Source organism: Anolis sagrei, chromosome 1, assembly GCF_037176765.1.
Source record: "Anolis sagrei isolate rAnoSag1 chromosome 1, rAnoSag1.mat, whole genome shotgun sequence".
Taxonomy (NCBI): domain Eukaryota; kingdom Metazoa; phylum Chordata; class Lepidosauria; order Squamata; family Dactyloidae; genus Anolis; species Anolis sagrei.
The window spans coordinates 128400788-128419185 of NC_090021.1; the positions used below are offsets into that span (position 1 = coordinate 128400788).

At 39.0% G+C, this 18398-nt stretch overlaps 1 protein-coding gene across 1 annotated transcript in view; it reads left to right on the forward strand.

Annotated features, from left to right (window-relative positions):
• The window catches only part of RNF144A (ring finger protein 144A), a 58075-nt gene extending 41026 nt beyond the window's left edge, over positions 1-17049 (forward strand). The window contains exons 3-8 of the mRNA XM_060787975.2: positions 1458-1562; positions 1731-1791; positions 3115-3322; positions 4923-5070; positions 7034-7123; positions 12775-17049. Of these exons, the coding sequence (XP_060643958.1) occupies positions 1458-1562; positions 1731-1791; positions 3115-3322; positions 4923-5070; positions 7034-7123; positions 12775-12906 (744 nt within the window). The 3' untranslated portion in view covers positions 12907-17049. The remainder of the gene's footprint in view (positions 1-1457; positions 1563-1730; positions 1792-3114; positions 3323-4922; positions 5071-7033; positions 7124-12774) is intronic.
• Positions 17050-18398: the final 1349 nt, after the last annotated feature.

The window sequence follows — 18398 nt, forward strand, 5'->3', positions numbered from 1 at the left end:
AGAGATGAGGAAATTTGTCAATTTAGTTTTGTTGCAATATCAACTGACAATAGCAAAATTATGGGAAAAGGTCTATCTAAAATTTATCGGAGAGAAAAGTTATTAGAATATATTGTAATGACCGACCTATCTAATGGTATTTGGGGAGGAAATAATGAAGAGTTTATTAAAAAATGGAAGCTAGCATAACTTGTAAGCCACTCTGAGTCCCCTTCGGGGTGAGAAGGGCGGCATATAACTGCCGTAAATAAATAAATAAATAAATAAATAAATAAATAAATGTGAATACATGGAAAAGAAGACAAATGTGGACTTTAAAATAGTTGTAAGGGGAATTTGCTAAAGTAGATATAAAATTCCCTTCAGACTTTGCATATAAGGAATATAGGAAACATAAATACATTCCATGTTTAGACCTGAATGCCATCTCCAAGACATTTCATTACGTTCTTATATGCAACAACAGGCATGCCAAAATGTGGAAAAATCAGAAAAATCCAGTTCCAAGTACTTTGGAAAAGACATACTCAAGTTGCTGAAGCATACATGCATATTTTTCATTCATTTTAAAATAGTGTTTATCGTACATTTGGAGCACTGAGTCAGTTTTATATATTTGAACTATTAACTTCTTCCAAATAGCCATTAATACCCAATCAACCTGAATTCTCGCTCTCTCTGTCTCTTTAAAACCCCATAAGAACCCTGAATGATGGAAGAACTCTGAATGATGGCAACTTTTCAGACTGGAGGATTATCTGATGCTCTGAATGAAGGCCATCTGGGCATTCCACCAGCAGTCCTATTCCAACGCCTGACTCATTTGTGTACTTATATAAAGGACTGTGGGTGGAAAGGGCTATATAAAAATAAAAACGATTATAGTAAAATGCTCTGGCATTGTATCCTTGAGGTTGGGAACAACTTAATGGTTGCTAAGAGCATCCTAGGAAGGTCTGTGGGAGTCTGCAGTTCACCTCTGGAAGGGAACACTCCAGTGCTCTCATAAAAAAAAGCAACAGCAGATCCTTCCCTCGCATTAAGTGCTAATAGACCCTTGTGTGTTGTGTGCCCAGAACAGCAGCCATGAGGGAAGCAAAGAAGTGAACAGAGAGTGGCAAGAGTGATGTTGATGCGTTTCTTGAAATTTATAATATGGTAGAAGGTATTCCCAGCATTGAATGGCTCCATTTAATAAGTCTTCAAATTTATGTGTATCTGTCAACTGCACTTGAAAATGTTTCTCAAATGCATAGTGGGATTCAGCTGTGAAAAAAGTAGATGTGACTATACCCGAAATTATTAAGTAGTGACGTGAACACTCACACTTTAATGTTTCCATTTCACTGCCATCTACTAATATGGTGATCCACAGTCACTGGAAATCCCTCATCTGGAAAGCCTGCTGTGTTGTGTGAACATTTATGAAATAATTCTGTGTCTGGCCTCTTTTGCAGTGCCTGAAACAGTACGTGGAGCTTTTGATTCAGGAAGGCCTAGAAACGGCAATTAGTTGTCCAGATGCTGCCTGCCCAAAGCGAGGTCATCTACAAGAAAATGAAGTACGTTTCTGGGAACATATCACACTTTATTTACTTACAACCCTGTTCTGTAATTGTTGTTGCCAGCATTTGGTGTGTGCGTGTGTGTGTTGTTGTCTCTCTGTCTAATATCACTTTGGTTACAGTGGTCATTGATCACTTTCTCCTTTCTCCTTTTCATCACAACAGATTGAATGTATGGTTGCATCAGAAATCATGCAGAGATATAAGAAGCTGCAGTTTGAAAGAGGTATAGTATACTGCTGGACCATCCCTGATTCCAAAACACAGAACTAGTCCAGACTGTATGATGACATATTTGCATTTAATGGGGATAAGATAAAGGTTTCCCCTGACATTAAGTCTAGTTATGTTAGGTGGTGGTGCTCATATCCATTTCTAAGCCAAAGAACCGGTGTTGTCTGTAGACACCTCCAAGGTCATGTGTCTGGCATGATTGCATGGAGCACCATTACCTTCCCGTTGAAGCAGTACCTATTGATCTATCACATTTGCATGTTTTCAAACTGCTAGGTTGACAGAAGCTGGGGCTATCAGTTGGAGCTCACCTCGCTCCCTGGATTCAAACTGCAGACCTTTCAGTCAGTAACTTCAGCAGCTCAGCAGTTCAACCCACTGCGCCACCAGGGGCTGTTAATGGGAACACACCCTACTTATTCTTAAGGTGTTCATAAAGCTGGAGATGTGGATGGATAAAGTGTTTGTGCCTAAAATGTATTCTCAGATGTGCACAGATTAGTCAGGAATATCAAGATGCTGACATACACATTTAAAATGCTTCCTTCATTTCTTAAGGAAAAAACATTTCAGTGCCTGAAAGCAAAGAAAACCAACTAATTAAAATACTAGTCAAGGACTTGCATCACTAAGGAATCGACACCCAAGTGTAGGTGTAGCATTATAGATTGCTTAAAAGGGCAGAAAGAAGAGCAGAAACTGACTCATGTTTCAACTGTTTTTTTATCTTGTCCAAAATAGAATTGTGCAACCAAATATAATGTTTATTTCCAAGACATTCCGAATGCAGTGTTAATATTTTTGTGAATTACACATTTTCCTTGGGTACCTCATAATTTAAGGTCAGTACCACAGTTTCTGTTTTGCCAGTGGAGGTTGCTTTATGTTAAGTCAACCCCCAGAGCCCCGGTGGCACAATGGGTTAAACCCTTGTGATGGAAGGACTGCTGACCGAAAGGTCGGCAGTTCAAATCCAGAGGGCAGGGTGAGCTCCCATCTGTCAGCTCCAGCTTCTCATGTGGGGACATGAGAGAAGCCTCCCACAACATTCTTGCAGATGGCCAGTTCTCTCACACCAGAAGCGACTGGCAGTTTCTCAAGTCACTCTGACACACACAAAATGTCACCATTACTTGTTCTTCTAAACCAGAGTTATTTACACAGACTGACAGTGTCTCCCTGAGGTATCGGGCAGCAGTCATTCTAAGCTGCCCTATCTGATGCCAGGGCTTCATCCTGAGGCCATTTGCACACAAAGCCTATGTTCTGATGCTGAGCTTACATCTATTTCCAACTGTGCCTTATTTTCCTATAGAAATACTTCTGGATCCTTGTCGAACTTGGTGTCCATCCTCTTCCTGCCAAGCAGTTTGCCAGCTTCAGGAATCAGGACCTCAGAATCCACAGCTGGTGCAATGCAAAGCTTGTGACATAGAATTCTGCTCAGCATGCAAATCCAATTGGCATCCGGGACAAGGCTGTCAGGAAAATATGCCAGTCAACTTCCTTCCAGGAGAGACAAGGTACAAGGTTCTACATTGCAGGAAAAGACGATCATAATCCTCAATACAGTGTAATCCCTGTATCAGTGGGGGATATGTTCCAAGACACACACAGACACACATACATTCCTGGAACTGCAGTCCCTAAGCGACAAACATCCAACTTACACCTAACTCCTAGTTACAAATGTTTGTGAAACAACAGAAAGTGAGGGAAATTCACTCCTGGGAGAGTTATCATGGGAAAAAGATATCTTTACTGAAGCTTTCTCACTAATCTTTGTTTCTATAACAAGCTAAAAAAAAATTAAAATCCAGTTGTCATAAGGACAGAAAATGAGATGAAATCTGATCAGGGGTACAGACAGCAAAACAAATATTACAGGGGCATTAACCCTTCCCTATGCTTTCTAAAACTAAAAGAATATATATACACACAGAGAGAGGCTGGAGTTGCACATAGATATGTATCTGTTCTGACTTACAAATTCAACTTAAGAACAAACTTACAGAACCTGTATTTTAAAATTTATTATATTTGACCAGAGCTGTACCATAGAATCATACTGCAGGATCTAGAGAGATCCACGAATACTTTGCCGAGTGGGGTGATAGAGGATATTTTTTGTGACCTGAGTAAGTGAAATTGTCAATAAGGGGGTCAATACTGTACATTAATAGCAGCTCCACTCACTATAAAAAATACTAAGTTTTACTGCCATTGCCTTGGGTACCGTTTTAGATCTGAATCCATTTTCCCTTACATCATCATAGATAAGAAAAAGAAAATGCCCAACCTTGTGCAGATAGCTTGTCCTACTTTTCAAACCAGGAATATACACAAGGGGATTCCCAAGATCGTTGGACAAGTAATACTTATATAATACATCACCTGCATTTGAGAGGCAGTATGTCTCTATATATCAGTTGCCATGGAGCATGAGTGGAGGGTGCAATTGCATTTATCTCTTTCTGATGTGCTTCCAGTAGACTGCTGACTGACCATGGTGTGAACAGTAGGTTGAGTTCTGTTAGGATGGTTACTTTAAACAACCTGGCTCTTTCCCATGACCTTCCTGAGGGTGATGGTTAACGGTATCCATTCCATGTATCTATCCACCCCATTCTTAATGTTGCTTAGTTTCAGAGTGTGGACTGTTCTGTTCTGCCTATGGCATCCTAAAATTGGGAAGCCATGTAGCAGGACGCTATCACATGGAATTTGAAAAGTAGTACATAATGTTCTTTGCAACTAACTAGAGTTTGGAAGAAATACTTTTGGGAGCTGCAGTTCCTATATGACTATGGGTTCTGGGACCTGTAGTTTGTAAAAAAAAAACCCCTTCGATTTACCTGCTGGATACCTCTCGTAGACAGTAGGCATTGGTGTACATGTCTATTGGTGGTTTGTGGAAATTATTTGAATTTAGGCTTAATGGCAAAGTAGAAAGTTATGTTGTCTTGATGGAAAATTAAATACTATAATTGAATACAGTTGTATTGCAGATGTAAATGCATGTAAAAGTGGCTCAAGTCTCAAAGTGGTAGAATGTTTCAGAACGACTGCTTTAAATGCCATATAACATTTCTCTTACCATCGTTTACAAAACATCTCTTCCAGCTCTGTTTATAAAATGGAAGAAGATGATGCTCCAATCAAGCGGTGCCCAAAATGCAAAGTTTATATTGAACGGGATGAAGGGTGTGCCCAAATGATGTGTAAAAACTGCAAACATGCCTTTTGTTGGTACTGTTTGGAGTCGCTTGATGTAAGTACGTTGTACATTCAGTCGGAGAACTAGGAAATTGTAACTCATTGAAACTGAACTTATAATGTATGGATGAATAGCTACAGAGGATAATATGGAATGATCATCCTGTACCGTATAAAACCATGGACTCTACTCACAATATTTTTTTATGAATATTGAGTGGGTAAAGATTAGTAACTGGTGGAACCCAGAGTAGGGTAGGAGCCTTAAAACAGAAAATTGCTCTCCTTGGGGGCTTCTGGAGGCACAAATTTCAATTTTGAGCTTAACTTTTTATATGATGGGAATGGTCCTGAGGGCCTTACACGCTCCTATTGCAATGGATAGTATATGTCCACCTAAAAGCATCTTGGGAGCCAAAGGATAGATCGGAAACCTCCTCCACTGAGTTCTGATCTTAGGGGACAAAGTCTAGTCTCAGATTTCTTGCAGAAAGCTCTATATCCCTCACCTGTCCAACATGACAGTTCCAAATGTAAAAAGATAGAACAGGTGCTTGGCTTTGATTTAGAGCAGTGGTTCTCAACCTTCCTAATGCCGCAACCCCTTAGTACAGGTCCTCATGTTGTGGTGACCCCCAACCATATTATTTTTGTTGCTACTTCACAACTGTAATTTTGCTATTGTTATGAATGGTAATCTAAATATCTAATGTGCAGGATATATTTTCAGTCACTGGACCAAATTTGGCACAAATACCCAATACTCCCAGATTTGAAAACTGGTTGGGGGTGATTGATTTGGTCATTTGGTAATGCTGGAGTTGCTGGGAATTATAGTTCACCTAAAATCAAAGAGCCTTCTGAACTCCACCAATGATGGAATTGAATCAAACTGGGCACACAGAATTCCCTTGACCAAGAGAAAATACTGGGAAGGTCTGGTGGACATTTTTTTTGTCATGTCAGGAGTGACTCCTGGTGTGAGAGAATTGGCTGTCTGCAAGGACATTGCCCAGGGGACGCCTGGATGATTTGATGTTTTTATCATCCTTGTGGGAAGCTTCTCTCATGTCCCCGCAAGAGGAGCTGGAGCTGATAGTGGGAGCTCATCGCCTCTCCCTGGATTTGAACCTGCGACCTGTCTGTCTTCAGTCCTGCCAGCACAGGGTTTTAACCCACTGTGCCACCAGGGGCTGGTGGCGCAGTGGGTTAATGTCCACTGGTGGACATTGACCTTGAGTTTTTTGGAGTTGTAGTTCACCTACATCCAGAGAACTCTGTGGGCTCAAGCAATGATGGATCTGGATCAAACTTGGCACAAATACTCAATATGCCCAAATGTGAACACTGGTAGAGTTTGGAGAAAATAGACCTTGCCATTTGAGAGTTGTAATTGTTTGAATTTATAGTTCACCCACAATAAAATAGCATTCTGAACCCCACCGATAGAATTGGACCAAACTTTCCACACACAACCCCCATGACCAACAGAAAATACTGTTTTCTGATGGTCTTTGGCGACCCCTCTGACACCCCCTCGCGACCTCCATGGGGGTCCCGACCCCCAGGTTGAGAAACACTGATTTAGAGCATCGAAAGCCTTTCCAGCAGTCCGTTGCATTCTTTTTTTTGTAAATAATTTTTTATTGTGTAAAGATGGTATTCTTGATCAGGGTAAAATTCAAACCATCCCCATCATTAGTGTAATTTCATCTTTCCTTTGGTGAAAAGAGAAAACTGTGTTCTTTTGCATCCCAACCATGTCTCATAATATTCTCAAGGAGGGTTGTCCAAGAATGGCTGCCCTGGACTGCACAGAATGTAGGAAAATAGATTTCTCCAATTCTGAAAGCTTATCTCCCCTTGTTCTGGTTTAAGCCTTCTGAACTTAATGCAATTTATTTTTGTATAAACACAGATTTGGGTTCTGTCCTTTTGCATATTTTTTCCTCTGAGAGTCAGCTCTTAATTCTACTGAATAATGTATTTTTCCTTCTTCTCTTACATGTTTTTTTTAGGACGACTTCCTCCTTATACACTATGACAAAGGACCTTGTCGAAACAAGCTAGGTCACTCGAGGGCCTCGGTTATTTGGCACAGAACACAGGTGGGTATCAATTTGCTCATTAGCATTTTTGCTGCCTTTTTCATTGCTTATCTCTATGCAGGTTTGGGAGAGTTGAGAAAAGAAATGCTACAAAGAAAACGGGAAGAAGTTTAACAAGGAATTATGTTTCCTGTTTGTTTTGCTTATCATTGATGAAAACAAGTAACTTGATTTTTTTCAAGTCCTGCATAAGTAACTCTAAGAGTACAGGAAGAATACTCTGTTACAGAGTAATCTTTAGTGGAATCAAGAGATGTTGAATGGCAGATCTCTCATTGCAACTCAAGTCCTGCTGTCCCATTCCGTCCCTGGTCAGAAGTAGGAAAAAGGACCCAATTATTTGTTGTTCTAGTAGCCCAAAGTATCCGTATAATTTCTACCATCCACGCAAAGCAGAAAGATGATGGCATGGACAATTCCTAACTTCAATATTTAAAGATATATCTTTACACTACAGGATCTTGTCAACTAGGACTTTCCAAGTCCTAGTTGTTTGATTTCTTGACTCTGGTTTCTAATTCTAATTAACACAGACCTGCACAAAGCCTGTTTTTGTTTTTTTAAAAAGTTCCTATTTTATAGTAGTATTTAATTCTAATTATATAGAGTTTTTCACAATCCTTATTGGAGATCTATATGACCAGCACAGAATGTAGATAGAGATAGTTTTTATTTTAAGAAGATGTTTTCAGAGTCTGGTACTATATGCAACCATAACTTCTGGTTGTTGGCCCTGGGCACATAATATCATACTTCCAACATTTCTAACATAAGACAAATGACTGAGTTCAGAAAACAATATAGGCCATGAGAAGTCATCTGTTATTCTCAAGATGGAGTTTATCAGGCTCACTAAAACAGACCATAATAATGCTGAATATTTAATTTTTATGTTATGCCAAGATTTGACTGATTGACGTTATTGTTGAAATTAGGGTTGAAATCTGTGAAAGAACAATGAGCGGTCTGTCATTTTTACTGTGCTTTTTAAGAAATTTAGCGCCCCAACATACTTTAGAAACAGCTACGTTGTTGAAGTTTTCTCTGATTAATTGCATCCTTAAATTACTACAGAAAAAAATTACCCAGCTTGCAGTATGCTGGAAAGTAAAAACTGGCATGTTTATCAATAGAATAATATTAGAGAGAAAGTTGACTATAATTGTTCTTAAAGCCGTTGTGGCAGCTTCTGGCACTTCATAAGTGAATCACATGAAATTTTGTAGACTGAAGCGGTCTTATTTTTTATGTGCTGTGATGCACATGTTAAACATGACCATAAATTCATTGTTCTTCCCTCCTTTTTTCAAAAATATTGTAGACCTTTTCCCATCTTTCATGTATATTATTACATAATACTAAAGCGGGTGCTTCACCATTTGGTATGAATGTTGTTCAATAGTGCCACCTGCTGACAGAATGTGGATTTTTCAATACCAATAAGGAGGAAATTCAGTGTGGACATTATGTTTTCATATGTAGTTAACATTGGCTTGAGAGCCAGCATGGTTAGCAGTTGGAGCATTGTGTTATGACCCTAGAGACCTGGTTTCGATTCCCAGCTTTGCTGGGTGACCTTGGGAGAGTTACACACTCTCAGCCTTAGAAAATGATAAGTTTGCCTTAGGGTCACCATAATTAGCAACAACAAAACCCAAATTGGATCCTTCCACTCTTCAAAAAGAAACCCTCAAATCTAAACACTCTTATGACTCTGATTTATTGTAACTGTTGTCTTTATGTTCTGTGTTCTGTACACCGCCACGAGTCGCCTTCGGGCTGAGAGTGGCGGTCAATAAATGCAAATAATAAATAATAAATAAATAAATAAATTAACAAGAATACTAAAGTAAGCCAAAAGCCAAGCTTGAAATATAGAAAATGCCATCTCTGCTGTACTCTCCATTGAGCAAAGGGATTATTAAATTAGTGGAATCCTACTTTTCAGTACCTGCTATACAAGTTGCTCTTGGCAAGCTGAAAAATTTGAAGAACTTAAATCATTCATTAAACTAGTCTGTACCCCTTCCACATAAAATGACTCAAGGTGGCTTAAGCCGAACATGGCATTCAGGTTTAATATACATTGAATTACCAAATCCCATGACGCAATCCTTTAGTTGGAGCCCATGGTGGAGCAATGAGTTAAACCCTTGTGCCGGCAGGACTGCTGACTGAAAGGTCGGCAGTTCAAATCTGGGGAGTGGGGTGACTTCCCATCTGTCAGCTTCCCAAGCAGGGACACGAGAGAAGCGTCTCACAGGATGGTAAAACTTCTGGGCATTCCCTGGGGAACGTCCTTGCAGATGGCCAGTTCTCTCACACCAGAAGTGACTTGCAGTTTCTCAAGTCACTCATGACATGGGGGAGGCTGTTGAAAATTTGATAAGGAAAGAGGTACTTTCTTCCACATTTGGTGGAGCTGTGAAAAAGCAAAAAAAGTTTTGGAGGGTAATACATGACGCAACCCAAATAATCCTTGAGATAAAATTTCAACTCAAAGCAAGACAATTTTTATTGGGAATGATAAACATAAAAATGGAGGGGAAAAAAACAAAGATGGTGGAAATTATGAGTATGGACCAGCTGTCCCAACAATTATAATACCAACAAAATAAACCTCAAAAAGATAGAGACTGGCTACCACTGACAAAATATATGGAACAAGAAAAAATGAAGATACGAATATGAAATTAAATGGAAAGTATCGACCCTTTGGAATACAGAAAAGAGGAAGTAATAGAAATTCAGAAGCAAAATAGATAATATTGAAGCACACCCCCCCCCCCCCACGATCCTACCCATCCCCCAGCCATATCACCCCACATACCTACTCCCATCCCCAACTTTCTTTTTATTTTATTTTTTCTCTTACCAAAAAGAACCAATACACATATTTTTTTAAAAAGAAAAATATCCTTTAGTTTATATTCTATTTACGACATGCAGAAGTGCATGTGGTAGGTAAATTTGTGTGCAATCTTCTCTCCCCTTCCTCAGTTGCCCATCCTGTTCTGAAAGGTTCATCATATTGCTGTAAAACACGCAGGTTTATAAGTCCATGGTTAAGGTTCTTTACCACTCCTTATTGCATCCAAGCAACAGAAAAAACAAAAAGTTACTTCCTTTAGGGATTTATTCCCTTCCAGGCAGGAATTGGATGGAAATGACTCAGTATAGCTCCATGTCCAGTACTTTTTATGAGGGATTGAGTCAGAAGGCCTCCTACTAGATTTCTAATCAATAAATGAGTTTTCATTTGGAAAAGTACTGTCAGCCTTTTTACCATCATAGTGATGTCTCTTCATACTGATGTCGTCATCATCATCCAACCTTTTTTTTCTAGTTAAGAACTCAAGATATCTTACAAAATTCCAAATATTTAAATATTGAAGAGAGAAAGAGGGATTATGTGTGTACCTGTGGATATACACATGCTAAAATTAAAAATAAGTGTTAAAGTTGAAGGGGAAAGGCTTGGGAATTACACGCTAATACCTTTGTCCTGTGAGATCTTACATTACTGACTTCCTAAAATCTGTGTCCATGTGACAATAAATTGAGTTCTTTGTTTCCCGAAAACTCTGGAATTGGAGTCCTTGGTTTCCAGGATCATGTGGCAAATGCTTGAAGACCCACACCTTTTGACTTTTTTTTCCATGTCAGGAGCGACTTGAGAAACTACAAGTCACTTCTGGTGTGAGAGAATTGGCCATCCGCAAGGATGTTTTACCATCCCGTGGGAGGCTTCTCTCATGTCCCCGCATGAGAAGCTGAACCTGACAGATGGGAGCTCACCCCACTCCCAGGATTTGAACCACCCACCTTTCAGTCAGCAGTTCTGCTGGCACAAAGGTTTAACCCATTGTGGCATCTCGGGCTTCACCCTGTGACTGAAAGAACAAGAGCTTTGATTAGTCAGCAGCAGTGCTGATTGGGGGATTCTAGGAGTTGTCGCCCTTAAACTTTTATTTCATGGCATTGCTTTTGCCATACATGCGTTGTACCAATCAGCTTCTTGAGCCTGGGTTCTAGGCAAGGTGCAAGAAGCTGATTGCCGTCTTGAGTCCACTGATGCAGAATCTATCCATTGATTTAGTCTGACAAGTGACAGAGCTACTTATATTTGTTCTGTTTGTCCCAATTAACCTTGTCATTCAACAGCTACTTATGGACTGCCAGTTTTGAAAGGATTCACAAAAACCTTTCATTCATTATCAGAATTCCCACTCTTCAGGGCATTTTAAGTACCTTAAGATGAGCTATCCTCATGCTTGCAACTTAAAAAAGAATAAAGAGAGAGCCAAAGCTCTTTGTGGCCTTCCCTGACTAGAGAAACACAACAGAGTCCTTGTGTCTTGTTGTCTGTTCTCTTGCCCTTGTTTCCCTGCTGAGTCCGTGCCTGCATTCCTGATGCAATTGTTATTCACCCTGAAAAGAGCTTACATCCAAAGGATTTTCAGAAGAGAATGGTGGTTACAGAGGGAGCAACAAAATTGCAGTTACCAGTTTTGACAACATTCCTTCCAATTAGTTATTATCTGTGTGAGTTACTCCAGAAAAAAGGAGAAAGGGGAGGCATGGATAACTCCTTGGCACTGAAATATAAAACACAACTAAGATCAACAAACTTGTCTTCATTTCCACTGGAAGCAGAATTTGATATTTAGTATGACCTCCCATATACTTTCTCAGACTTTGCATAGATAACTGAAATAATAGCAAAAATCACTATTTTCAGTGGGAAGAACAACAGGGGTACTGAAAAGAGGATGTAGCTAGTACAGGGACCCTAAGTGGATAATTGAAATCATGGATTAATAAGGTAAAGGTATGAGTTTCCCTTGATATTAAGTCTTGTAGAGTATGACCCGGGGGGGGGGGGGGTGGTGTGCTCATCTCCATTTCTAAGCCGAAGAGCCAGCGTTGTCTGTAGACACCTCCAAGGTCATGTGGCCAGCACGACTGCATGGAGCACCATCATCTTCCCGAAGAAGTAGTACCTATTGATCTACTCACATTTGCATGTTTTCTAACTGCTAAGTTGGCAGAAGCTGGGAGCTCACCTTGCTACCCAGGGGCCCTTCATGGATGAGTAAACTACAGTAGAGTCTCGCTTATCCAACCTTTGCTCATCCAATCTTCTGTATTATCCAATGCAGTCTGCCTCCCACCCGGATCCACAGATATTTCAATACATTGTGATTGTAAATACAGTATTTACTTCATACCATTACTGTGTATTGAACTGTTTTTTCTGTCGATTTGTAAAACATGATGTTTTAGTGCTTAATTTGTAAAATCATAATGTATTTTGATGTTTAATAGGCTTTTCCTTAATCCCTCCTTATTCAACATTTTAGGTTATCCAACGTTCTGCCGGTCCGTTTATGTTGAATAAGCAAGACTTTACTATATATATTGGTTTCACGGATCAGGGATCATACTGTTATTGCTAAATTAATTTCTTTCTGTACTTACCAATATTCTCCTGAATGTGTGTCCATTTGTACTTGTTATTAAATTTAGTAGCGTTGAGCCTAGTTTTTTTTGCAGGGAGGCATATAATGTATTAAATAAAATAAACAAAGAGCTGCCACTATTCCTATTCTAATGTTTTGTTTGCTTTTGTGTTTTATTTTTAAATCCAGGTGGTGGGGATCTTTGCAGGTTTTGGCCTGTTATTGTTAGTGGCTTCACCCTTTCTTCTACTTGCGACACCCTTCGTTCTTTGCTGCAAGTGCAAGTGTAATAAAGGAGATGATGACCCACTCCCTACTTGAGATGGAATCAGGACAGGATATAGGACTCTGCTCTTCATCACAGTACATTTCATGACCTCCCCGCTCTCCTTTTGCACATAACATTTTCATAGCCTTACTCGCCCTAAACCTGACTTCAGACAAGACCCAAGGTGCCATGAATGCCAGGAATTGCTTTTGCCACCACTTCTTACCTGGGATTAAAGGGAAGAAGGTGCCCTGACTCAAAGCAAGCTGAATGTCTGAAAAGTATGACGATAGCACAAGGCTCCTTCCTTGTTCACTTAAAAGCTACATCAATCAGCTTGGAATCATCATTTCAGGACAGAAATCTTCGCATATATATCTGCAACAATTTAAGGTGTCTTACTGCTAAATATATATGTTTTCAAGAACGGCATACCAATTTAAAAATTTGCCCATTAAAGCACGACTTTAAAAATTGGTTTATTAAAAGCAAAGTTTCTGTTCATATTTGCTCTAAGAAAATATCAGATGCATCCTCCCCATGTTGAACCTGCCTCTCTCACATACAAAATCGCTGTAAATTGGGTTAGATGCAAGTAAGACATTCTATGTTTTTGACTATTCAAAAAATGAGAGATGCCATTTCTGTTTAATAACATTTTGGAAAATGATTTTAAGTTATTTGTCTGGATGGACATCTTTTATTTTTATTTTTTGTTTTGTTTTGTGGGGACTTTGTTTTTCCAGAGATTTGAGGTTGAAGTTTATGAGCCACACCTGACCTGCCTAAATTAATGGCTTGAAAAAACATTCCTGGTTTCTCTCTTCTCAGCCTTGTTTTATCTGTTTATTAACTATCTGCTACGTTAATAGGGCTACCTCTAATCAGGTATCTTTTTATGTACATATATATATATATATATATACACACACACACACATATATATCAGGATAGAAGTCTTTAAACCAAATGTACAAATAGATGTTAACCTGAATATTGTGAAGGTTGGAGATGCATGACTCATCTGTTCTTATGGCAGAGACGTAATTATGGTTGTGATAATTTCTGATGTGGACGCTGCTCTGTGAATGAGAAGAAACAGGCATGGGAATCGGTTTCTCTCTTCCATTCCCTCCATGCTAATAAATAAATAAATAGTGATCCCTTGATAAACATATTGACCAGTGCTCAAAATAGGAGGACATAAATGCACGCGCTCTTCCCTCCTCAGTGCTCTGACTTGTCTTACTTAAGTTTCCAGAGGAGTGGGAGGAAATAACTGCAACAGATGTGCATGCAAATCAATCTCCTGTAATGGCTAATACCCTCCAAATACCAGGACTGGAAGGAGAAATAGAAAATGGAGTACCCTTATCCCTGCTAATTCCAAGTGGATGGCTAATGTCCCAGGTTTCTGAATTTGTTGATAACAGCAAACAATAACTTGCTCCTACAAAGCAGCCTTCCCCAACCTGGCACCCTCAAGATGTTGCTAAGTTAGAGCTCCCAACATCCCAGACCAGCATGTACCTATTGGTTGGGGATAGTGAGGGTTATAGTCTCACCACATCTATAGGATGCCATGTGGGGAAGTCTGCCATAAAGTATGCAAATTCAAGAGAATGGTGAGGATTTCCCCCTGCCCTTTATTTCGCTTCAATGAATAAAAATTGCTTGCAATGCTAATGTGTAAAGTCTGCTAAAAATCAAAAGTATTTACGTAGACCATTGTAAAAAAAAAGAAAGAATTATATTTTATACTATATGGTACTGTGACAACTGAGTTGTTTTATCTGTTACTCCATCTTAATTTTTTTTCCTAATAATTTTGCTGCTTCATATTTTTGCTACATTTCTTCCCCAAGGGAATATAAGGATAATAGCAGCGCACTCTGAATATTGGCTATTACTGTTTGGTATGATTTTGAGAGAGAGCTGAAGCAGCTCTCTTAACAGATATAGATTTCCAAATAAGAGAACAGTGTATTTCATGACCTCCTCGCTCAGAAAACGAAATGCCACAAGAATCCTGTTTCTACAATCTCTCTCTTTACATTGAGGTGGGCAAAGAGTCCTGAAGATATGGTTGGAATACAAAGCCCAGCATTCTCCCCATTGGCCATGCTTGCTAGACTTGATAGTAATTGCAGTCCAGAAACAACTGGTGGGTCACCATTTGCCCAGCAATGTTTCAGATACCTGTCCAACCCCAGTGAAACAAATTGAGGTTAGCAATTCAAATTGCACTGAGACTTAAGCATCAATATGTGTGGGCACATACATGCACAGAACCTCCTGAGGCATTTTGCCTATTCAGTTACAACAAATATCTAAACTTGGAGTCGTATAGAAACAAGTGACATTAGTGTAATATCAATTTGCCATTGGACTGTATCCTTGGTTCAATATCTTGGAAGTGGTATACTTCCTAACATAACACATGCTGATTCCTTTCTTTAAAGAAACTAAATGGAAAAAAGTATTCTTATTGCGTGCCATGCTTTGAAATTCTGCATATCAGATACATGATTCTGTATCTAAAGTTTGGAGCTTTGCCTTGAATCAGGTAGTTATTATTTGTTGCCAATTATCTGATGGCTGCATATTACAGCATGACAGCAGAGGATAACGTAATATGTACTTACTGAAATTTTAAATGTGAAGGAATTCGAAATATGTGCTTGTAGTAATTCCTAAATGTTTTCAAATGAAACTGATGTTTTTCTCTAGTTGTTTCCATTTTTAGTTTAATTTTTGCCTACTTTTGAATTCATTGCCTTAAACTCACTTTTAATAGAATCTATTATAATTTGACTTTTCTGTTACACAGGATTCATATCAACCCATCTCTTGGCCTGAGTCATTTTTTGCACATATACTCAACCGACCCTTGCTGTAGATCCTGTCTGAAATTAAAGGAGAATATGCTTCATTTAGCAGGTGCAAAAGTGAAGTGTGATCCTGTGAAGTTTGGTCAAATTATTTTGATCATAGCTTTGTTTCTCCAGCTGTAAAACAATAAGACTTGATAGATGTTGTGAGCGACCATTTTAATGTTCTAGGAAGCCCTTATGGCAGGTTGATCTTGGGTTCTCCAGATTCCTAATCCATGCTAACTGGGGCTTCTGGGATTAAAAGTCCAAAACATCCAGAGGGCCAAAGGTTCTATATCCCTGCCTTTGAATATTATTCCTATGTATTGAATCCCTTAAATCCGTGTACCAGACAAAGCTGTTATTCTCCTCCAACCCAAATATACCAGGTATCCCAATTTTCAAAGAACATGCATTTCATGTAATCCTTTAGATTACACACAATGGATAGAACTGCATGGTATAATGGTTAGCACAATTATCTTTCTACTTGGAAACAGAACATTGAATGGGATACAAGCCAAAAAGGGAAAGACAAGCACCTTTTGCATGAGTTTAAACATTTGGTAGAGGGAAATTAGCTTCTTTCTTTTTTTTTAAAGAGATTCTGGCAAAATTCCCCTTTGCTGAACTTTTCCATGGATTTGAGTTTTTAAATAACTTCATCTTATTTCCAGACCAGCATAAATGGATTGCTGATCCTGCATTCCTTCATTTTTGAAAAACGATTCTGGAACACAGTATTACCTCCTCCTTGATCTGAACACACAAACTAGTCACAGTTCATGTCATGCTGTGATACTTTAAATATTTTGGAGACCTTGTTTTAATCAGTACGCCCAATGATATGTTTTGTGACCTGCAGGAAATATGGGGCCCTCTTGATGTTACTGGACTTCATCTTCCACCATCCTTCACTTTTAGTTATGTGGCTGTGTATGATTGGGAGGTGTATTTCCACAATGTTTCGGAGAGCGCAGATTTCCATCAGTGTCACTCCTACAATCATGCAGACCCACATTACCATTAAGTGACTTCAGTTTAAAATACCATCCTGCTTCTCCTCTTTTATTATGTAACTGATTCTTTTTCAACACAATCCAGGAATTTTAGGTATAGGTATGTGGCCTACAATCAAACATTGCTTCATCCTTTTCCATGGCTGCATTTTTATCATTTTGTGGAGAAGCACGGGGGAGTCATGCATATGTATGATAAAATACGTATTTGAGTAGTGTAAAAATGTTTCTGTATCTGAAATGTAACTACATTTTTGTGCCACTAACACTGTGATGTATAAAAGAGCTGTTGAATGCCTTTGAATGTTGTTTTGTACTTTGAATCATTTTGAAGAGTTTTCAATAGATATTTCAATAGATATTTTAAATGAAGTGGTCTCCCCCTTGTTTTTTAACCCCTCTCCTCCTGTATATTTAGCATATTAAGTCCAGTTTACACATTCCTATATCTGGAAAGAGGCCAATGGAGTGTGCTTATTATTTTACCCAGATTTGTATGAGTGAGGAGCATATTAATTCACCCCACTTTTATTCCTACCCTTTTTTTCCACAAAGGATTTGCCCTCCAATCTTCATTCATTTTGTACCAGTTACACAGGCATCACATTCTACACTTTTCCTTATCTCTTTTTCTTTGATTATTTGTGTTTGTTTCCCTCCACTTTAGCAATTTTTTACACAACACGTATACGTGCTTACTAGAGATATCAGGGAATGCAACCCCTATTAGGTTGCCATATTTTAGTTGCCCAACCCAAGCAACCACAAAAACAGTTTACCGGTACTCTTCCTCACATGTCACTAATTACCCCACTCAGAAGCACTTGTTACAAAATTAATGTGGAGAAATAAATTGAGTTTTCTTTGAATCTTTGCATTTTCCACAACTGCACAATTTATAGTCCAATGTATAGTCCTTTTAAAATCTCTTTATATCCCCATGAAACTTGAAACAGACCTACTTTGCCACCCCTATCTCTTTAGACTGAATGGTCCTTTGGCAACTGTCAACTAATCTGGATTATGTCTGGGTATTTCTTTCTTTGGTGTCTAGCTCATAATGGTGGTAGCATCCCGACAGGCAGAGTTAACATCAATGCTTCAGTTAAACATTTTAAAGTATTGGAATCTCAGGATATTACTGTGGAGAAAAGAGCAGACTAATTTGTAATTTTTAAGTTGCCTGCAAGCATATTTTGTGTGAAAAAGACCTTGAGAGTCCTCGGACAACAAGTTAAACATGAGCCAACAATGTGATGCAGCAGCTAAAAAAAAAACAATGGGATTTTGGCTTGCATAAATAGGAGTATAGTGTCTAGATCCAGAGAAGTCATGCTATCCCTCTGTTCTGCTTTGGTCAGACCACACCTGAAATCACACTGTCTCCAATCCTGGGCACCACAATTGAAGGGAGATGTTGACTCTAAGCTGGAAAGTGTCCAGTGGAAGATGACCAAAATGATCTGGCATCTGGAGAACAAGTCCTATGAGGAGGGACTTAAAGAACTGGGCACGTTTAGCCTGCAGAAGAAAAGACAGAGGGAGACAATTATGGCCATGTATAAACATGTGAAGAGCAGTCATAGGGAGGAGGGAGCAAGCTTGTTTTCTGCTGCCCTGGAGACGAGGACATGGATCAATGGCTTCAAACTA